The sequence below is a fragment of the Chionomys nivalis genome, chromosome 11 (assembly GCF_950005125.1).
Source record: "Chionomys nivalis chromosome 11, mChiNiv1.1, whole genome shotgun sequence".
Taxonomy (NCBI): domain Eukaryota; kingdom Metazoa; phylum Chordata; class Mammalia; order Rodentia; family Cricetidae; genus Chionomys; species Chionomys nivalis.
This window is the reverse complement of record NC_080096.1, coordinates 34,251,287-34,274,515: the sequence shown is the minus strand read 5'-3', so window position 1 is coordinate 34,274,515 and position 23,229 is coordinate 34,251,287. Positions and strand designations below refer to the sequence as shown.

The window sequence follows — 23,229 nt, the reverse complement described above, 5'->3', positions numbered from 1 at the left end:
TGGCCTTGAATTTAGTCCTCATGCCTCAGCCTCCTGATTGCTGTGGTTACAGGTAGGCACTATCATGTTTGACTTGACTTGTGAATTCTTACTTTTATCTGTCAAGGCCAAGCTCTATGTATCACTTTTTCTATGCTCTCCAAGGGAAGTTTCTTCCCTTCATTTAGTTCTCACCAAATGTCTCCAGCAGATGACTTTTTCTATGTCTTTGCTGTACTTTGCAATCTTCAGTGACCAATGACTAGGAGGCTAATAAAATGTCACACCGTGGTATCTGAGGAGTTTGCAGTCTACAAAGAAAGACAGATGTGGAATGAGATAATTGGGTAGTGGCCAAAATACACTCTCTGGAGGGCAGTACAGCCATCCCTCATTCTTCCTTCATTCTCAGCTCCCATGTGTAGTTCTATGAAACAACAAACAGCAAAGCAGCAAAGCAAGGAATGAGAAGTCTGAATAACCCAGCTCCTGAGAAAGTAACACAACGGGAATGAGAGAGGAAGTTAGGTAGTGTCAGGACAGCAGCCATAGTCACACTCACTGGGAAGAGGCACTTTCCAGTCCCCTCAAGACAGAAGGCACTGCTGCTTCTGGAAGCCAGCATCATTGATGCGTGTGGTCACTCTTCAAGATGGGGAAAGCTCCTTGGGGCTTTTGCTACAGAAGGTGAAATGTTGTAGAGCTGCAAGAAGACCAACCATTGCAGGACTCAGTCTTGACCTCAGAATCCCTGGAGAGTTCATTCTTTTTTTTTTTTTTTTTTTTTTTTTTGGTTTTTTGAGACAGGGTCTCTCTGTAGCTTTGGTGCCTGTCCCGGAACTAGCTCTTGTAGACCAGGCTGGCCTCGAACTCCCAGAGATCCGCCTGCCTCTGCCTCCAGAGTGCTGGGATTAAAGGCGTGCGCTACCACCGCCCGGCTTGGAGAGTTCATTCTTACAAGCAGGGAAAGTTTTGTTTGTGCTGGAATAACTTTGGTTTAGAAAAATGTTAAACAGTCTGAGTAGTTATAGAGAAATTGGCCAAGGATATGAAGGCTATATATTGGAAGTTCTACCTGAAAGTTTTTAAAAATACCTATTTTATGTTGTGTGTATGTGTGCGCTGACATATATACACATGAATGCAGGTGCCTGTAGAGGCCAGCGGAGTACGTTGGATCCTCTGGAGCTGGAGTTATGGGCCGTTTTTAGTTGCTTGAAGGTACATATTCAAGCAAGGGGTGAGTCATCTCTCAGCTCCTGTCTGTGTTATTGGAGGTTGTTGAAGATTATATTTGGTCCACAAACTCCTTACTACCTCCAGAAAGAAAGCAAATTAATATTGAAGACGATAACCAAGATAATATTGGGAAATTTATACATGAATATAGATGTAGGCTTCTGGTAGTCTTTATGAATTATAAGATTTATAAAAAACTGAAGACTAAACCTCTGAAACTTTACACCCACTTCAATGAAATGTTTTCCTCTATAAGAGTTGCCATGGAGCTGGGCAGTGGTGGCGCACACCTTTAATCCCAGCAGTCTGAAGGCAGAGGCAGGTGGATCTCTGTGAGTTCGAGGCCAGCCTGGTCTGTAGAGCGAGTTCCAGAACAGCCAGGGCTACACAGAGAAACTGTGCCTCAAAAAAAATACAACACCAAAAAAAAAAAAAAAAAAAAAAAAAAAAAGAGTTGCTATGATCATAGTATTTCATCATAACAATAAAACCCTAGCTAAGGGGCTGGAGAGGTGGCTCAGTGGTTAAGAGCACTGACTGATCTTCCAGAGAACTCAGGTTCAATTCTTAGCCACCACATGCCAACTCATAGCTGTCTGTATCTCCTCTTCCAGGAGATCTGATTCCCCCATACAGACATACTTGCAGGCAAAACACCTATATATATTACTACATGTATAAATACCTATATATATACATATATATAAACTAAGACAAAACCCTTGGTGGATTTGGGATCAGGACACTGTGCAGGCTGGTGGTCAAAAGCCAGGCTCAGGAAACACACTTATTAGCAATCTCTAGCAGGATATTAAAATTTTAAAAATCTCTATATGTATTGGTGATTTGCCTGAATATATGTCTGTGCATTGCCTACAGAAGCCAGAAGAGGGCATTGGATCCCCCTGGGGATGCAGTTACAGACAGTTGTGAGCAGTCATGTGGGTGCTAGAGATGGAATTTAGGTCATCTGGAAGGTCAACCAGTGTCCTTAACCACCAAGCCATCTCTCCAGCCCATGATGGTGTGTAAGACTGATTCTTGAATGTATTCAGCATGCTGAAAGCACATAGTAGCCCCAGACAACACTAGTCTAATTGCTGAGGACAGGTGAGAGGAAAGGCCATTCAGCTAACCTATAGACTTGGGAGGACCTGAAAGGTTGATGGTATTTGGGGGAAAAGTCACTCTGAGTAAGAGGAAAGAGATTCCTTTCTGCGGGCATTCTACTGACTCTGGGAGTGATGAGCACCAGGTATGCAGTGTGAGGGAGGAGCCTCTTCTGTGGCTCTTCTGAGGGAAGTTTCAAGGTTTCAGGGTTGGCTGGCTAAGTGTTGAAAGCTCTGACAGAGCCGGGGAAGGGGGACTTTATAACCACAGGGCTATCCAGGTACTCTGCTCTGTCAGGGAGTGAGGATAAATACACCTACGTATGAACTGGGCCTGAATAAACTCTCATGGAGAAAGAAGGTCCAGTAGTCAGAGGCCCAGTTGATAGTCATTAGATCCTGTTTGTAACACAGGGTATAGACCTGTTCTAGGTAAAGTTCTGGGAGAAAGTTCCAGCTGCCAGGGTAGTTGTCTAAACAACCTAATCGCTGAAAATAAAGACCAGGAAAGGAGAAGCAAAGACCAGTCAGACCACAGGGTAAAGAAAACTCAGTATGTGCTGTGTGCCTGCCTGTAGTCCCAGCTGCTCAGGAGGCTAAGACCATAGGTTCTCTTGAACCCAGGAATTCAGAACCAGATTGGTCAACACAGTGAGACACCAGCTCTTAAAACTGTTAATAAAAAGAGCTAGGCAATGGTGGCACAAGATTTTAATTCCAGCACTTGGGAGGCAGGAGCAGGCAGATCTCTGAGTCTGAGGCTAGCCTGGTCTACAAAGCAAGTTCCAAGATAGCCAGGGCTACTCAGAAAAATCCTGTCTCAAAAAACAAACACACAAATCAAAACAAAACAAAAGCAATTAATAAAAAGGAAGGCAAAATCAGTCAACAGAAGTGATTGCAGGTGCCCATTAAGGATTGTGTGGCCCTGGCTGTCCTGGAACTCACTCTACAGGCCAGGTTGACTTCAAACTCAGAGATCAAACTGCCTCTGCCTCCTGAGTGCTGCTGTGATTACCGCCGCCTGGTTCAATGGATCGTTTCAAATGTTTAATTTTATTATTTCGTTTATATGTGTGTGTGCATGCATGTATGCATATGTACATGTGCAGGTGCCTGCAGAGTCTAGCAGATCCCTTGAATCTGGAGTTATAGGCATTTGTGAAAGGTTTGGATCTGAACTCTGGCCCTCTAATAGGTCAATAAGCACTCTTAACCAATGAGCTATCTTTCTAGCCCCTAATAGTGGATGTAAGAGTAGATCTTTAAGGTCTGGGGAGAGAAGCATGAGAATAGAAACTAAAAGAACACTAGGGTGGTGATGTAGCTTGGTTGCTAGACTGTTTACTTACTAGACAGGAAGGCATGGATTCAATCTCCAATACTGCATAAAGTCGTCATGGGGAATAGAGAGATGGTTTAAGTGGTAAAGTGTTTGCTACACAAACATGAAGACTCCAGAACCCATGTAAAATCTGGGTGCAGTAGCACAGTTTATAACCCCAGTGCTGGAAATAAGTATCTAGAGACAGGTGGAGTCTTAGAGCTCACTGGCCCAACAGTCTAGTTGAACTGGTGAGCTCTAGGTTCAGGTAAAGACACTGTTTCAAAAAATAAGGTAGAAAGCAATATAGGAACACAATAAATGTCAACATCTAACCCCTATTGACATGTGTACAAATATGCACACACACACACACAAATGCATATACACATACTAAAAACAACATTCGGTGTGGCATATGCTCATTATCTCAGTACTAAGGAGGCAGAAGCAGGAAGATCAGAAATTCAGGTCGAATTTGGCTACATAGCAAGTTCTAAGATAGCTTGGAATGCCTGGGATCATATCTTAGAGAGATAAAGAAAGAGAGAAAGAGAGAGAGAGAAAGAGGAGAGAGAGAAAGAAGAGAGAGAGACAGAGAGAGAGAGAGAGAGAGACAGAAAGAGGAGAGAGAGAGAGAGAGAGAGAGAGAGAGAGAGAGAGAGAGAGAGAGAGAGAGAGAGAGAGAGAAAGCTGGGTATTGGTGCATGCCTTAAATACCCAGCACTCAGGAGGCAAAGGATCTCTGTGAGTTTAGGCCAGCCTGGTCTACAGAGCAAGTTTCAGGATAGTCAAAGCTACACAGAGAAACCCTGTCTTGAAAAACAAAAGCCAAAACAAACCACAAAAAAAAAAAAACCCAAATAAATAAACAAAACACCGAAGCAGGTTGTGGGTAAGCAGGACTCCTAGGTAAAAGAGATTCCAGTTATTGCATTCATGGTTGCAGCGCACCAGAGGAAAAGGGTAAAGGATGGGATGGGCTTGGAGCTTCAGCTATGTTTAGCTCTCACAAGAGCAGGCCCCAGTCAGGAAAAGAACTCACCTTTGTCTTGTGGAAGGAGAATCCTGGGAAGAGGGCTGGCAGCCAGAAAATTGCCAGCAGAAAGGGTTTATTTCATTTGATAGGTTACAGACCATTAAGGAGGGGAGCCGGGGTAGGAGCTCAAGCAGGAACTGGAAACCATGGAGGAATGCTGCTTACTGGCTTGACTCAAAACTTCAACGATCTTCCCTTACATAGCCTATGCCTACCTGCCTGGGGATGGTCCTGCCCACAGTGGGCTGGGCCCTCCTACATCAATTACCAATTAAGGAAATACCCACAGACGTGTACACAAACCACTATGATAGGGAAATTCTTCTATTGAGGCTCCCTCTTCCCAGGTGTGTTAAGATGATGACCAAAATTAACTATTGTACATGGTTTGTGCACCTCTATTCTATTCCTGAAGTGAGACTACCCTTTTATTTGGCTTACACTAGGTTTTAGTCATAACTAAAGTCTGGGTAATGACAGTGACATTGGGCCCTATGAAAGACTCAAGTTTGAAGGTGTCACTTTATAACTTCAACAATTTTACTTAATCTCCATAAAAGTTGATGACATGAAATATCACATAAGACATAAACACAGGCTATGAAAAGATGTATATGTTTTTAGTATTACTAGTTCTGGGAACTGGACCCACAGCCGCAGGCATGCTGAGTGTGAAGTCTATATCTGGGCTATACCTCCAGGCCCAGAAGATCCCTAGGTAACTGCTTTCAATGTACCAAGCACAGCAAATTAAAAGTAATCACACCGTTAATGAGCTCCTAAAAGTCTTTGGTGTTCTAACCTTGCATTTAACATTGTCGGGGTGAATCCAAGGTACCAAATCAGAAGCTTAAGACCCACAAGGAAGTCAATGCCCTCATTGCCAAAAATCCCCACTTTTGGTAGACCTCGCATAGTTAGGTTTTATCAAGCAGTTTCTGACTCAACGCTGATGTCAGTTTTCGCTCAAAGCTGGGGGCTCCAGGATATGATCAATGGACTCTTGCTTTGGATAGCAACCATGGGAGAAAGGCATACCAGAGCAAACCACCCAACTCATAACAAGGACACAAAAGGGGAAGGCAGAGGAAGGACTGGTCCCCTGTCCCCTCAGGGGCACCCCTTCAATGACCTCAACACCTCCCACCAGACCCTACCTCTGATATTTCTACTCCTCCAAGTAATGCCAAGAAGGAACCAAGCTTTTAAAACAGGGACTTTTGGGAGACACTTAAGACCCAAACTATAAAATATACTATTAGAAAACTGAAAAAAAAAAAAAAGAAGTGTTCTGTTTTGTTTGTTTGTTTGCTCTTTTATTGAGGCAGGGTTTCTTTATATAACAGCTCTGTCTGTCTTAGAACTCACTTTGTAGACCAGGCTGGCCTTGAATTCACAGAGATCCTTCTGCTTCTGCCTCTTGAGTGCTGGGATTAAAGAGAAACACCACCACTGTATGGCAAAAATGTTTGTCTAGCCGGGCGGTGGTGGCGCACGCCTTTAATCCCAGCACTTGGAAGGCAGAGGCAGGCGGATCTCTGTGAGTTCGAGGCCAGCCTGGTCTACAAGAGCTAGTTCCAGGACAGGAACCAAAAACTACAGAGAAACCTTGTCTCGAAAATTCAAAAAAAAAAAAGTTTGTCTATAGAAGTATACCAGATTATAAGATGTAGCCTTCCTTACAACTGGGAAATCACAAACTCTGGGAAAGCAGATGTGTCAGGTTCTAGGCTACACCTTATTGACTCTCATGCTTCCTAAGCCCAGCTGATGATTTCTGGTAATTGGCCACTGTAGATCATTCTGCTGCTGTCACTCTCTCCCCTCTTCTCCCTTCCCTTCCCTTCTCCTGCCCTTTCCTTTACTTTTCCCTCCCTTCCTTCCCTTCCTTTCTTCCTCTATTTCTTTCTTAAAGAGAGAGGGTGTGGCTACCGTGTTGCCCATGCTCACCTCTAACCACTGGGTTAGGGTGGTCTTCCCATTTCCTGTTGCAGAGCATCTGGGAGCACAGACCATACCAGGAGCACACAGATGCGGGCATTTGGGAGCACAGACCACACCAGAAACACACTGATGCAGGCATCTGGGAGCATAGACCACACCAGGAGCACACAGATGCAGAGCATTTGGGAGCACAGACCACACCAGGAGCACAGATTACACCAGGAGCACAGACCACACCAGGAGCACACAGATGCAGGGCATTTGGGAGCACATACCAGGAGCATAGACCACACCAGGAGCACATTGGTGCATTCTCTTCAGCAGATACACTCACAGGCTTCCTGAGAGGCAAGCTGTGAGGCAGGTCTGGCAGGAAGTTCCTGTCTGTCTTAGACATCATGCTCACGGTGGCATTTGACTGCGTGGTCCAGTGTCATTAGTCAGTCTATGAATGTGGAGTTTAAAGAGTGATAGACAGGACTCAAAACAAGTGTAGGTACAGAGAAAACACTAAAGGCTTTCCAAGGAAGAGGACCAGAAGTTCCCCTAAGGGAGACAGCTTCAAGACCTGATTGATGAGATTATAGAGAACATTTGATATTCTTTGCTGCCTAATAATATCTGAGCATTTTTCCCATTTTGAAGGACTTCCAAGCCAGATGGGAGGCAGAACCCATGAACTCTGATATGGTATTGGATACAGTTCCAGAAGTAAGGTAATAGTTTAGGATTTGGTCTACCTATGAAGTTCAAGCTCTCTAACTAGAGACATAGCATGCATCCTGAAGTGGGGAGAGGACTGTCATAATGATTAATGAAAAACATTTCTCAGAGATGGCAGAACTTATGGCACAAGCCACCTCCTTGCTTCTGGCACATTTGGTAGGCGGTAGGGCTTGAACCAGGCACTACTCTAGTCCACTGGGGAACAGAGAGTAAAAACTGGACAGTGGTTCAGAGTGTAAAGTCAGGGACCTTGGATTCTTGAATTGCAAGTAACAATCTAATTGGATCATACTTTATATAAATATTTATATAAACAGCTCTGTTAGACCTGAAAAAAAGCAGCCTTGATTTGGACCCTGTGCCTAATAGGTGGTGTTTGGGCCCTATTCTGAGACAACTTTTCTCCTTAGGATGAGAAATCTGTTGGGACAAAGGGAATTATTTACCCTAAATGGTCACTTCTTGATCACCCTCAGTGCCTGGAATTTGCTGACCCCAAAGCTTCTGCTTGTTTCCAGAACTGTACAGACCCTGCTCCTTGATGTGTTCTCCTGAGAACAGCAAGCATGGTGTCAGCACCTTTAGATCTAAGCTGTTGGTAAGGGCTGGGGAAGAGTTTGGACATGTGCACTTGGGCACGGTTACAGTGCAGGATGAAGCCATGCTCTTCATGTGTCAGAACTCCATGGACCCTTGAATTTTAAATTTGAATTTACGGCCGGGCGGTGGTGGCGCACGCCTTTAATCCCAGCACTTGGGAGGCAGAGGCAGGCGGATCTCTGTGAGTTCGAGACCAGCCTGGTCTACAAGAGCTAGTTCCAGGACAGGCTCCAAAACCACAGAGAAACCCTGTCTCGAAAAACCAAAATAAATAAATAAATAAAATTTGAACTTACTCTTCTGGGTTTTCATAAAGATGCATTTAATATGATATGGGGACTTAACTTTTTTTTTTAATTTAATGGTGTATTTTATTTAGACCCTTTTATGGATTTTTACAAATAGCATGTGGGTCTCCATAAATACTCTTGGCCTAGGCCCTACCAGTGTTATAGGAACTCAGTTAGGTGTCAGGTAGCTCTAATCTAAACTGACGTCATAATATTATATTGTTATAACAACATACCCAAGGATAGGCATTTTATAAAGAAGATTTACTTTGCCTCATGGTAAGTTCCAGAAGGTTAATACGTTCAAGTTCAGTCAGTCACATCTGATAAAATCTATTTTTAAAAGTTTTTAATTAGCATATTTTAATTATACATGATAGTTTCACTGTGTTATTCTCATGCATGTATATAATGAATTTTGATCTCATTCATCTCTCATTATTCTCTCTTATCCCTTTTACACTCTCCCCAATCTCCTCAACTAGTCCCCTCTACTTTCAGGTCTGTTGATGTGGATTAGGGTTTTTTGTAGGATGAGGGGTTATTTATAGGTGCGTGGGCTGCATCACTGAAGTGACTATGTCTTCCACCACAGCAACACCAATGGCCTATGGCTTTCCGGGAGGGGTGAGGCCTCATGAGTCATTTTTTACAAATAGCACTTAACTGCCCATAAATCCTTAAAGAAGGGTGGGACCTCAAGTGCCCCTCCTACCTTCATGACAGAATGTTGACCGGCCAAAGCTTGTGCAGGCCTTATTCTAGTAGTCCCAACTGCCAGGAGTTCAAGAGTGCAATGGCCAAGTCATGCCCAGAAGACAGCATTCTGCAACACCCCATCCCTTCCTCTGGATCTTACATCCCTTTTGCAACCACTTCTGTGATATTCCCTGAGCCTTGGAGGGGTGATGCAGATGTTCCAGTTTGGACTGAACATTCAATGGTCACTTATTCTCAGAATTTTGACCAGTTAGGAGTCTCTGCGATAACTGCTGCCCACTGAAAAAGAAGCTTCACTACTAGTCTACTGAGATCTTTATAGTAGACCATAACACGACAGAGAGCATTGCATGGGGGAGGTGTGTATGAGAGGAGCAAGCCTACAAGAGAGAAAGCAGTAAACTGAGGTAGCTGTACTCACAATGTATCAACTCACACTCAAGGTAATCTGTCTAATCCCTTGAGACCTTATGAACTCTCTGGAGATGGGCCTTAATCTCTCCCTTAGAGTGGTGCCCTGTGATGCAATTCCCTTCCACTGTACCTTACTCTTAAAGGTGCCACCACCTCTCAGTACCTTTACATTGTGGATCAAGCTTCCAGCCCATGAGCTTGTTTGATTATGATATATACAAGTATATACTATACTGAGCCAGGTGGGTCAATGTCACAACAGGGGAATCCACAGACACAGGTGACCTGATCTCGTGGGAGTGCACTGATTCTGGACCAACAGGGCGCCTGCATGGGACCAACCAAGGCTCTGTGTGTGTGTGTGTGTGAGACAGTTGTATATCTTAGCCTGTTATTGGGGCTCCTAGCAGTAAGATCAGGACCTGTCCCTGCAGCTTGATTTGGCTTTGGGGAATGCATTCTCCACGCTGCATTACCTCGCCCAACCTCGATGCAAGGGGAGGAGCTTGTTCCTGCCCCAACTTGATGTACCAGGCTTTGTTGACACCCATGGGAGGCCTGCCCATTCCTGAAAGGAACCAGAGGAGGATGGTGGGGTAGAAGGGAGGTGGAGGGAGGGAACAGAAGGAAAGGAGGGAGGAGAAACTGTGGTCGGCATGTAAAATAAATGAAAAAAAATTAATAAAAAACAAAGAAAAATAAAAACAACAACAACTAAAACCAAGTATACTATACTCAGTCAAATCCATCTCTCCTCACTCTATTTTTTCCTTTCTCTCCTGTTGGTCTTCTTCCTATTTCAAAAGAGCCCCCTTTTTAATTTCATGTCTTTTTGTAAGACTCTATATTCCATATGAGAAAGGGGGGGAAAATACCTCATATTTTTCTTTCTGATTTTGGATTATTTCCCTTAACAATATAATAATAAATTCCATCCATTTTTCTAAAAAATAATTTTTTAGGAACTTGGGCATAGTGGTATATGCCTTTAATACCAGCACCAGGAAGGCAGAGGCAGGCAGATCTCTGTGAATTTGAGGCCAACGGGGGCTGCATATTGAGACCTTGTCTCAAAAAGTTAAATTTTTGGACTGATTTTTATTTTATGCTTATGAATATTAGCCTGCATGTCTGTTTGTACTTCATATGTCTAGCTGTCACCCAAAGAAGTCAGAAGACGGCATGGACCTCCTGGGACTGGAGTTGAGCTGACTGTTGATATTATCAGGCACCCAGGTTGAGTCCATCATTTGGCTATGAGAATAGTGTCACTATAAACTGGGTGCCAGCAGGAGAACTTTGGAGGAACGGTCGTATTTGGACCATAGCAACTCAGGAAGCTGGTTACCCCTTGTGCTCACCCCACCCTTTAACTCTGTTCCGTTCGGATTACTTCCTTCCATCCTTCATTCCTTTTTTCCTTTCTTCCCTCCTTCCATATTCATTATTGGGGATTGGACCCAGGGCCTTATGTATGTTAGATCAACCTTGAGGATCACTCTGTCATAGAACTATATCTCCAGCCCCCCCTCTTCTTTTTTTGGAGACAGGGTCTCATTTTGCATCCCTGACTGGTCTGGAACTCTCTATGTAGACGAATATGGTATTGACCTTCTAAAGATCTTGCCTCCCAGCCTTCTTTTTACTTTTAATTTTGGGACAGGGTCTCACTCCAGCTGGCTGGAGTCACTCTGTATCCTAGGAACTTGTGATCTCTGCGTCTGGGAATACAGGTTGTACCACCAGGCCCAGTCTTCTTCAGTTTCCTTTGAAGTTCACTGTTAGGGTGAACAGTATCCATAGTCAACGCCAGACGTTAACTCCGTCACAGGTCCAAATCTTTAAAGAATCTAATTTGGGGAGGTGTTATTTCCAAATGTTTTTGAAAGGAACACTAATTAACTTGACCCAGGTGGGGTCACTTGTGACCCAGGTGGGGTCACTTGTGACCAGGAGTAAAGTCCTGTACACGTTGAGGAGGGAAATGTCATTCTGAAGTCACCAGATATATTAGAAGGCATCCACTGCAATAGGACACTTGACTCACCAGCCTAGGACAATGTCTTTACACATTGTTAGACCATAACCCATAAGCAAAGCTCTTTGGGCTGCCTGGTCTAGCCAGTAGGATCCTTGAAAGGAATGAATCACAGAAGAAAATAAGTGAAAACATTCTCCAATAAAAGTGCCCCTCCCAAGGATATCACTATGTAGAACTCGATTAGACCAAGCTGCCCTTAAATTTACAGAGATCCACCTGCTTCTGATAACCAGCACTGGGATTAAAGATGCACGGTAGCGCCGGGCGGTGGTGGCGCACGCCTTTAATCCCAGCACTCGGGAGGCAGAGGCAGGCGATCTCTGTGAGTTCGAGGCCAGCCTGGTCTACAAAGGCAGTTCCAGGACAGGCTCCAAAAAAGCTACAGAGAAACCCTGTCTCGAAAAACAAAACAAAACAAAACAACAAAAAAAAAATGCACGGTAGCATTCCTACATCATAAAGCCTTTTTAAAATAAACGAATGAATAAAATGGGAAAATATGAAAAGAAAATTACATTATGGAGTTGAATATGATGGTTTATCCCTATAATCCCAGCACTTGGAAGACTGACACAGGAAGACTACAGTGAATTTGAGGTCAGTCTAGAATTCTAGGGTTGGCCATCTTGGGCTCCAGAGTAAGAGTTTGTCTCAAAACATAAAAAAAAAAAAAAAGACAAAGATGGTCTGGTATTTGTGGTGTTACTTTCCTAGGATTGCAGTAGTATATTACCACAACTGGCTAGCTTAAAACAATAGAGATTTATTCTTTTTTTTTTTTTTAAGTCATTGGCCCTGTGATTTCTTTTTTTTTTTTTTTATTCTTTTTTACTTAAAAGAGATTTATTCTTTCATAACATTAGAGGGCAGAAGTCCAAAGGTTCAAAGTCAAGATGTTGGCAGGATTAGCACTTTTTGGAGACTCTGGGGAGACTACATGCCCTTCTAGGTTCTGGTAATTTTCAGTGTTCTCTGGCTTGTAGTTGTGTTGCTCTAGTGTCTACCATTGTCTTCAAACAGCCTTCCATGTATGGCTGCCTCAGATCCACCTCTCTCTCTCCCTTTCTCTCTTTCTTTTCTTTCTTTCTTTCTCTCTCTCTCTTTCTCTCTTTCTTTCTTTCTTTCTTTCTTTCTTTCTTTCTTTCTTTCTTTCTTTCTTTCTTTCTTTCTTTCTTGTTTTTCCCTCAGTGTAGCCATGGTTATCTGGAACTCACTCTGTACACCAGGCTGGCCTTTAACTCAGAGATCTGCTGGCTTCTGCCGCCTGAGGGCTGCTGGGCTTAAAGGAATTTGCCACCACCACCTGGCTCTTCATTTATTATAAGGATATTTGTCATTGGGTCTAGAGCCCACTTTTAATTAAAATGATCTCATCACCAGATCTTTAGTTATACCTTTGAAGACTTCTTTTCAAATAAGGTCATATTAGAGCTTCTATATCTAAGAATCTTAGTAGATTCTTAGAACTGACTGAAGTGGTATTAGGGTGTAATCATTCTCCCCAATATATTACTTGGTTGAAAAAAAATGAGAAAAAAACACCAACAAAATAAAACAGAGAAGTCATAGTGGTCTGTTATTGAGTTAAACATTTCATAAATGAAGCAATTCATGGGTGAGATGGGTATTGCCTGGTTCTTATTTGCAGGATTCTAGGAGAACACTGCAGAAGCAGCAACCACAAAGCCCGATAGCAAGCTAGGATACTGGGCTCAATTCTTCCATTGTCTTGGAAAAGAAGACATGCTCCAAGGGATGAGTTTCAGTTGTGGCTGGGGAATAAAGCCTGCAGTCAGTTCCACAAGAACAGAATCATGAGGTTACGACTCAGCAGTCAGAGGTCAGGAAGAGGCTGAGAGAGCGAGACTGTTAGAGAGGATGATGGAGAGGCCCAACAAATGCACTATTTTGCCTGGTTTTAGGGCTGCAGGGAAAATTAGTTTGCAAGCACAGGGGTCAGGGAAACTGTTATTGTTTGTTCTTATAACTCTCTCTTATGAGATAGTGGGCTTATCTTATTTAGGACAAACAGTATCTTACAGAGTGTTCTGCACAGGATTGGGTCACAGGATGGGCTTAGTTGATGTTGAAATGAAAGCTTGTCATTTTGGGCCATTCTCTGTCTCTGTCTCTGTCTCTGTCTCTGTCTGTCTGTCTGTGTGTGTGTGTGTGTGTGTGTGTGTTAGTTTTTTGAGACAAGGTTTCTCTGTGTAGCCCTGGCTGTCCTGGACCTCAATCTGTAGATCAGGGTGTTAGATCAGGGTGTTTTCGAACTCACAGCGATCCGACTGCCTCTGCCTCCCAACTGCTGGGATTAATTTAAAAACATGCGCCACCACACCTGACTGACCAAACTTTATATTTCTTGCTTGTACTTTTTCTTACTCAGAGGTCTTAAAAAAAAAAGATTTTATTTATTTATTTAGATTTGTTTATGCCAGGATAGCCAGAACTGTTACAACAGAGAAACCCTGTCTAGAAAAAAAAAAAAAAAGGCTTACTTACTCAATTTTATTTATTTTTATTCAAGACAAGGTTTCCCCGTAGCTTTGGAGCCTGTCCTGCAACTAGCTCTTGTAGACCAGGCTGGCCTCGAACTCACAAAGATCCGCCTGCCTCTGCCTCCCGAGTGCTGGGATTGAGAGGCATGCGCCACCACCGCCCGGCTATTTACTCAATTTTATGTGTTTAAATGTTTTGACAGCACATATGTATGTTCAGCATGGACATCCCTGGACAGAAGAGGGCGCTAGATACCCTATAACTACAATCGAAGATGGCTGTGAGCTACAACTGGGTGCTGGGAATCTGCAAGAGCAGTAAATGCTAGAAACCACTCACCCTCTTCCCACCCTCTTCCCGCCCCCTCAACGACGAATGTTCAGCCCCGGAAGCTACCTCACCTCCACAGATCTCCAGGACAACGCCCTGTAGTGGTGGCTGCGGAGATAGCAAAGGCTTGTTTAATACACTTACTGTAGCCACCATTTGAGATTTTCTCAAAGCCTGCCAAGAAAACTGCCATTGCCATTTTTAAACTTGGATTGTCCAGTGAGAAGGGTGGACTGATTTTATCCTCAAGCAATGAAACATATAAAATGAATCCCGAATCTGAGACCTGTGGCGTTATAGTGCACTTACATCCTAGGAAGGTGGCACGAAGTACAAATCGCTCAGAATACTGCAGTAATGGCTGCGGGAAGAGAGCTAACTTTAAGGCCCTATATGGAGTTACGTTTCAGAAATGAGCTGGGTTGAAAAACGAAACCAATTCCTTTTCTAGCTGCTGAACTTCCTGAATTTCCTACGAACTGCTTGGAATTTTTCAAACAATTCACAGCTGATAAAATAGAAGGGTGGCGGAACTGAGTGTCTGCAGGGAAAACCCTGGAGGCAGCCAGTGGGAGAAGGTCACTGTGTCTCTCCTGGTTCCTGTAACCAAAGAACTGCACTCCTTTTCTCTTTTTCTTTTCTTCTTCTTTTTCTTTTCATGCTTTCAAATACACCAGGAATGAGCTGAGGAGCTACTGAAAGAATTACTAGGGTAATCTGAACCCAGAACACTCTAGAACCTCCTTGGAGAATGTAGTTAGAACATGTGCTGACCACTCAGTGTGCTCATGGATGACTCGAGGATGTGCTGTCTACCCACAGAAAATTACTATTTTTAAAAAATAGTTTTTGAAACTAAATTTCTCTTGAGTAGTCTTGGCTGTCCTTGAACTCAGACATCTTCCTGCCTCTGCCTCCTGAGTGCTGGGATTAAGGGCCTGCACCACCATGGCAGGCTCCCTCTCTTTCTTTCTCTTTCTCTCTCTCTCTCTCTCTCTCTCTCTCTCTCTCTCTCTCTCTCTCTCTCTCTCTCTCTCTCTCTCTCTCTCTCTCTTGTGTCCTCCTTCCTTTCCTCCCTCCCTTCTTCTCCCCTTTCTCTCTTAAAAGATAAATTAAAGCTGGGTGTCATGGTGCACACCTTTAATCCTAGCACTCAGGATGCAGAGGCCGGTGGATCTCTGTGAGTTCAAGGCCAGTTTGGTCTACAAAGTGAGTTCCAGGACAGCCAGGGCTACTACAGAAAAGCCATGTCTCAAAACTACCCCCCCACACACACACAAAGAAAGAAAACAAAATATTAGTTTGTGTTTATGGTTGTTATTCCTGCATGTATGTCTGTGTACCATGTGCATGCTTGGTGTTCACAGAAGCCAGAAGAGAGCATCGGGTCCCCTGGAACTAGAGTTACAGTCAGTTGTGAGCCACCCTGTGGGTGCTGGGAATCAAAGGTGGAGTCCCTGGAAGAGTCGCTGAAGCTTTCAGCTTCTGAGCCATCTCTCAGCCCCAGGAAAATTTTAAGAATGTTGGAGAGTGAGGTATGTCTAACAACACTTGCTTTAACATATAGCCCAAGGCTGTGCAGAGGGGCTGACATGAACACAGTCCTTGTTTTCTTTTCTTTCTTTTTTTTTTTTTTCAAGACAAGGTTTCTCAGTAGCTATGGAGCCAGTCCATCCTGGAACTCACTCTGTAGACCAGGCTGGCCTCAATCTCACAGAGATCTACCTGCCCCCGCCTCCCGAGTGCTGGGATTAAAGGTATGTACCACCATCGTGGTCTTAAGAATAATTGCAAATAAAGGGAACTTTACTGCTTTATAATGCAGTATGTCATATGGAGGATAACTTTTTACTGTTCCAAGAACGGCAAGTACTTCACTATAGTCAATTCTCTCATTTAGTCCCGGCTGACCTTGAACTCACTACGTAGCTGAGAATGTTCTTGTACTCCACCCTTGAGAAATTCCCTATACAGTAGGCCTATTATTGATAGAAGACGGGAAGAACTATGTGAGAAGAGACTAGAGAGGTTGGTGGGAGCTAGAGCATCAAAGGCCTGAATGCTAGGCTAAGAGAACAGTTTTCCAGAAGGCAAGAGAAACCACCTGAGTTAAAGTAAAGGAATGGCATATAGGTTTGGTTTTGTTTTTCCCCAGTGCTGAGATTGAGCCCAGAACCTTGCCTCTGTTAGGTTACATCTTGGGATTTCTTTATTATTTAGTGCCATACTCTAGCTGCATGGTGTATGGACTAAAGAAGGCAGGAAGATTAGGAAGAAGCTGTTTAAATATGATTCAAGATCAAGGGCGTCTGGGGACTGAGGACAGAGCTCAAGGGGTAGGACACTTTCGTAGTATGTAGAGAGTCCCGGGTTTGGTCCCCAGCACTACAACCAGGTATAGTGGCACATGTCTGTCATCTCAGCATTGAGGAAGTAAAGGGTGAAAGGTCAGACGTCCAAAGTCATCCTTGGCTGTACCATAAATTGGAAGTCAACTGGGCTACATGAGACATTACCCTGTGTAAACAATATAGAACAAAACAAAACAAAAATTAAAGGATTCTGGCAAGTTGCAATCTGGGTTAACTTTTTCAATGAAAACTTTTAAAAGATATATATCTGACTGTCCTAGACCAGGCTAGGCTAAAAACTCAGAGATCTGTCTGTTTCTGTACTGTCTCCTGAGTGCTGTGACTAAAGACACACACCCACCACTTTTTTTAAGATTTTTATTTATTATGTATACAGTGTTCTGTCTGCTTATATGCCTACTCGCCAGAGAGGGCACCAGATCTCATTACAGATGGTTGTGAGCCACCATGTGGTTGCTAGGAATTGAACTCAGGACCTCAGGAAGAGCAGTCAGTGCTCTTAACCTCTGAGCCATCGCTCCAGCCCCACACACCCACCACTTAAGATATATTTTATAACTATTTATTTTATGTGTTTGAGTGCTTTACCTGTATGTATGTCTGTGTACCATGTTCACACCTGGTGCCCATGGAAGCCAGAAAAGGCATCAGATCCCCTCAAAATGGAGGTACAGACAGTTGTGAGCCACCATGGGGTGCTGGGGATCGAACCTTGATCTTCTGCAAGAGTAGCCAGTGCTCTTTTTACTGCTAAGCCATCTCTCCAGCCTCTCAACAAATCTTTTTCAGGCTTGAAATTAATGTATGTATCGGAGAAAACAGAAATAGAGAGACCTCATATTTAAACCATGTATGTAAAAAGTTCAAGTCTGTAAAAATCTAGTCCCAAATAGTATGTCTCCTGGGAAACTTCTACTTACTTGCTTATGTGTCTACATCAGCAGTTCTCAACCTGTGGGTCACAGCCCCTTTGTGGGGGTTGAATGATCCTTTCATGGGGTCACATATCAGACATCCTGAATATGGGATATTTACATTATGATTCATAACAGTAGTGAAATTACAGTTATGGAGTAGCAGTGAAAATAACTTTATGGTGGGTATGAAAGGGTGGCAGCATCAGGTAGGTTAGGTTAGCCTCCGATCTTCACTTCTCTGAAGCTCCCACAGGGTCCTGTCAATCTCACTTTCCATGCCTGCCGTTGTTTATTCCTTTGCTGGCCCTCCTCTATGAGTCTGGAGAACTCAATGTTAGGGGTTCTTCCTTACTCATTTTTATATCTCTAGGTAAAAACATTTACTCACTGAATAAAGAGGTGAGGCTGTGATCTCACAGAAAAGGCAATGAACCTGTGGTGCAGACCTGAGGCTCTGCTGTCAGCTTTGTTACTAAGTTCCTTCACTGATTGGGTCTCAATTTCCTCATCTGTAAAATGAGAATAAAAATGCAACCCTCTTCCCCAGGGTTATGGAGATTAAATGAGGTAACAGAGCTCACCAGCTGCTCGCCCTGTTTGTGCCCTGCCCTAGCAAAACAGCCTGGACTATTGTTTGGATCTCATTTGCTCCGTCTCCTGGTGAGAGCCAAGCTGAAATCTGTTGCCTTGTTGGAGGGGACATTTGTAGAAGCAGCATACATATCATCCAGGTGGCTCTGTGTTGCTAGAAGGACAGATATTAAAAGAGATGGACATGTCAGGCTACAGAGAGATGTACTTTTATGTTCCTTAAAGCTGAAGGAGAACCCAAGGTGGGAGAATGTGGCAGAGCAGACCTCCATCATGTGCTGATGTGTGTAAGCTCGCTAAGCCCAGGGCTTCATCAACATTTGAACAAATGCCATTTCTATAAAGCCCCCTCATTCATCTACTGTCATCGTTTCTCGGTGCTTTAGGCTGATATGATTAACTCTATCATGACTATCCAAGTGTTAAGAAAAGATGAGGGGGAAGTAAAAAAAATTGCAAATGCTATATAAAAAAATGATATTCAGAACTTTAGGCATAGCTATCTCAAGAGATGTCTATCAATTCCCAGGTGAAATATCTTTCTAGAAGATCTACTAATGTTGCTTTTTTTTGCAATATAAGGGAAACTCTTCCATCCAAAAGCACGTGACTTAGGGAGACCTTAGAAGCTGTAGCTGATAATTTTGAGTGTTTTCTTTGCTTTCCTTTTATTAAGTGAATTTATTTGGCTGCATGGACTGGGTCTCAGGAGATAAATGGTCAAGGGAAGGTGATGGGGGCAGGGGGAAGGAAAGTGAGGCCAGGGGAATTCTTCCTCAAAGGCTAAAGTCATTCCTAATGTTAAAGCCAATGACCACAGGAAAAAGGTACGCTTTCATTTTGCCAAGCTTAAAAAGATATTTTGTGTTCAGATGGCACCTTTAATCATGAATAACTTTTGGCTGAGTTCCAGGTAGTCTTTTGCCACAGAAAACTCTGAGATCATACACTATATTCAGAGCACAGAAAAAATTTTCATCCATTTCTGAAATATGGGCGGGGGAATGGAGTATATTTGAATAGTTTCATAACAAAACCATACCAGGGTGAAGAAAAAAGAAGGGCATCCTAGCTATTTGAAGTATAGAAAGCTACGATTCTAATTATTAAGTGGCATTTTTTTTATTCTCAGAGTGTTTCACAATAAATTAAGTAGCTTGCATAAATCCAATGGCAATCTTCTATTTTAAATATATAAACAAAAGCAGATAGATTTTATGATTTACCTAAGGCTAATTTTAATTGAAGAAAGGAGGGAGGTAAAAGAAAAAAAAAAAAACCTCCCAAAGTAGTAGGTTGTGATCCAGGAGTTTGAGCTCTTAAAGCTGAATTTAATCCACACTCAGGCCAAATATAATCCTCCAGTATGGAAGTGGTCCAGGACACCAGAGCTAACATTTTCTCTTTGCCAAAGAGCCAGAGGCAGTTAAATGACAAGCAATCGGAACACTGATTCTGTTTCTCAACTGGAAGAAAAGCCAGCATCATGTGATAGGCACTTCCCACCACGGTAGGACACTGATTTGAGCATCTTAAAGGGAATGTACTGTTCCTAGACATCTCTATGGCCCCTTGTGCCACTCATTCCTTGGAATTCTATTTGACAGTCTATTAAGTTAGAGTTTTGAATCATATAGTTTTTGGTGGCAAGGTTGAATCATTGCTGTCTTATGGTTACTATTGCTGTGATAAAACAGCATGATCAAAAGCAACTTGGGGAGGAAAGGGTTTATTTCACTCACAGTTCCATATATCAGTTAATAATCAAAAACAGTGAGAGCAGGAACTAAAGCAGGGCAGGAACCTGGAGGCAAGAGCTGATGCAGAGCCCATGGAGGAGTGGTGCTTACTGGCTTGTTCAACCTGGTTTGCTCAGACTGGTTCCTATAGAACCCAGGACCACCAGCCCAGAGATGGCAACACCAACAATGGGCACATCAATCACGAATTAAGAAAATGCACTACAGGTTTGCCTACAAAGCTTATGAAAGCATCTCTCTCTCTCTCTCTCTCTCTCTCTCTCTCTCTCTCCTCTCTCCTCCCCCACCCTGTCTCTTTCCTTGCTTCCTTTTTTTTTTTTTTTTGGTTTTCTGAGACAAGTTTTCTCTATATAACAGTTCTGGCTGTACTGGAACTCGTTCTGTAGATCAGGATGACCTCAAACTCTGCCCCCCAAGTACTGGGGATAAAGGCTTACACCACCACTGCCTGTCGAAGTCATTTTCTTAATTGGTTCCTTCTCTTAGATGTCTTCAGCCATTTCAGGCTGGTATAAACCTGTCTGGCACACCTGCTTCATGCCATGTATCAACCTGGAGCACTTGTCTTGCACTCCATCCCCCTAGACCTCAGGTGCGGGGAAGGCCTGGGTGATTCCTCTGTACTTTAAAACTGGAAACCCCATCACTCCCCGTTGAAAAGTGGTCCAGGGAACAGCTGCCTGTTATCTTTTTCACACTTTTGTCCCTTCGCTTTCATTTCCTTTGGGAATGCGCACGGACACCTGTGAACAAAATACACCAACTTGCCCTTCACCGACTGTTCTGCCTTTTGAGTTATCAAATGTGAGTACTTTTGGCACTCAGATATGGTGAAGCAGAGGCTGCTGGGAAGTCAGCCACAAATTAGAGTTGATCTCCAACATCTTCTACCTGAAGGAGCAGTTCAGGAGATTAAAATTAATGAGCCCTGCCCCAGAGCTGCTCTAGCTTTTGAAATACATTTCAACTGGCAAGATAGAAGTAAGCATCTTGAGGATTCTTCTCGAGTGATTTTGAAATTTGTTTCCTTTAAAACTTAACCCTGTCTGTATTTTCTGTATTCTTTACCTCCTTACTTTGTATCTAGTCTGTACACATTTTGATTTTGACTGTTTCTTGGGCCTTTCTCAATACAAGACTTCTTTTTGTTGTTGTTTTGTTTTTTGGAGACAGTTTCACTATGTAGCCCTGGCTGTCCTGGAACTCGCTCTGTAGATCAGGCTGGCCTCACACTCAGAGATCCACCTACCTCTGTCTCCAGAGTGCTGGAACTAAAGGCGTGAGTCACGAAGGCTGGCCTAACTCAGAACACTTTTAAAGACAAGCAGAACCACCTCACGAGAATGAAACGTGGTGACTCTTCCAGAGGCTAATCAATACACAGAGCTACTCAGGGTAGGTTTTGTTAGGGCTTAAATCAGGTTGTCAACTCAAACACAATGGGCTTTGTTACTCCGGTGTAAAGAGGAAACTGCAGTTTTTGGTCTCCTCAGACTGTATTGTGGAGCAGGACGGCAATTCCAGGCACAGGTTAGCTATTCAGCGTTCCCCGGCAAGTTAATTAGCTATTTCTGCAATGCACGGAAATGTTCAGCATTTTTATATTGAAGTTGGTCTCGGAGCTTTAAGCCTGGAGGGAGGGGACTGCATGTGTGGAAAGGGGTCTGTCAGGGAAACAGGAGTAGGAGGTTTTTTTGGCGAGAGAGTCCAACACCTGTGATTTATCGCAGAAATCACAAACTCACTGTAATTCCAGAAAAAAATTTAGGAGTACTAGAACTGGAGGACTTGCTGAGATGCAGTTACTTGAGCGTTGAGTTACTCTGGGTTCAAAAATCCTTCAGTGGGAAGCAGAGTAGGGGCAAAATGACTCCCCAAGAAAGGCCCAAGGTTCAGAAACCCGCAGGGAGTTGCGGGGGGCGATGGGCACCTTGTCTGGACAGGTACTATTATGAAAGTGGGCATGGCGACCTTTGCTGTATCTGACGATTGAACACAGAAGTTGGGGCGGGCGAACGCAGCAAGGTGAAGAGGTTTGTGAGGAGAAACTCTGAGACTTTCAATGGAGCTGAAGAATGTGCGCCCAGCCAAGGGACAGCACGCCCCGCTCCCACCGCTCCCCTCCCCCGCGGCCAGTCTCCAGGCAGAAGAGCCTAGCGTCAGCCCGTCCTCCCCCTCGACATTAGTCCGGGCGGACCGAGCCACAGCGGGAGCCCCGCCAGTCTCCGGGTAGCTCGAGCCCCCGAGCGCTCGTCCAGCCTGTCAGTAACCGCCGTTTGCGCCTTCATTCTTTCTCCACAACCCCACCTCTTCCTCCTCTTTTCTTTTCCCCTTCTGCCTTTGTCCCGCTTAGTAACTGAGGTCCGACCAATCGCCGCCTTACCGGCCGGCGCCGGCTTCCTTCTGATTGGCCCGCTCGGGGCGCGCAGCCGTCTCCGCTCCTCAGCTGGAGCAGGGCAGACAAAAGACGCAGGCTCGGGCTCCGGCAACCGCGAGCAGCCAATCACCGTCCGCCCCCCTTCTCCGGGCCGAGCTCGCGTGCGCCCGGCTCTGGCTCCTGGCGAGCGGCCAGCGCCCGGACTGTACCATTTGGAGGGAGGCAGGGGGGAGAGACAAAGGTCGACTAAAGAGGAGCGCCTGACACGGGGACGGGGAGAGTGCAGAGTCGGAGTGGAGGTCTGTAGTCATCATTTCTTCCCGAGCACTTGACAATCGTCGCATGTCAAGATGGTAGGCGTGGAGAGGACAGTCGTGCCGCCGGCCGTTCCCCCTGCCCCGCGCGGTTGGGTGGCGCCCCAGCGGGGGTGGGGAAGGAGGGCGGGAGAGGAGGTCCCCTCCGCGCAGTTAAAATGAAACTCGAGTGGTTGGAGCCCCAGCAGAGCGTGAAGGGAGCCGGCGCTGACGGGGTTACCTCTGCCAGCCGAGCTCACAGCCGAGCTCCCTGGACTCTCCGGCGGGTCGTCATCCCGAAGCTGCGGGAGCTTGGGTTCCCAACCTGAGGCGAGCAGAGCCCGAGTCCTAGTCCCAGAGGGAATCGCTCTCTGCAGACCAGTGGGACCCCGAAACTTGAACGCAGCTCCCCACCCCCTTTCAAGCCTTTGTCACTTCCCCAGCTTTCTCCCAACGCGTTCTTTTTTTCCTCCTCTCCCATTCTCTCTCCTCCGAAGGATACAAAAGTGGCTTCCGCTGAAAGATTAGGAGGCAGTAGGGAGCTTTTCCCTGTGGAGAGCGATTGTCTAGGAAGGATTTTTCGGGGAGCGGCTTTTTTTTTTTTTTTTTTTTTTAAACACCTCTGCTCTCAGCTTTTCGAGCCTCTCTGTAACCCACTGAGG

General features: G+C 44.5%; 1 protein-coding gene across 4 annotated transcripts in view; it reads left to right on the top strand.

The window, feature by feature from the left end:
• Window positions 1-22,552: 22,552 nt before the first annotated feature.
• The window catches only part of Pik3r3 (phosphoinositide-3-kinase regulatory subunit 3), a 63,607-nt gene continuing 62,930 nt past the window's right edge, over window positions 22,553-23,229 (top strand). Inside the window, exon 1 of one of the 4 annotated variants that reach the window (XM_057783881.1) lies at window positions 22,553-22,627. In XM_057783881.1, coding sequence (XP_057639864.1) covers window positions 22,617-22,627 — 11 coding nt within the window. In that variant the 5' untranslated portion in view covers window positions 22,553-22,616. Of the gene's footprint in view, window positions 22,628-22,786; window position 23,229 lie in introns of those variants that run through there. The other 3 variants (XM_057783886.1, XM_057783887.1, XM_057783882.1) reach the window with 3 other exon arrangements.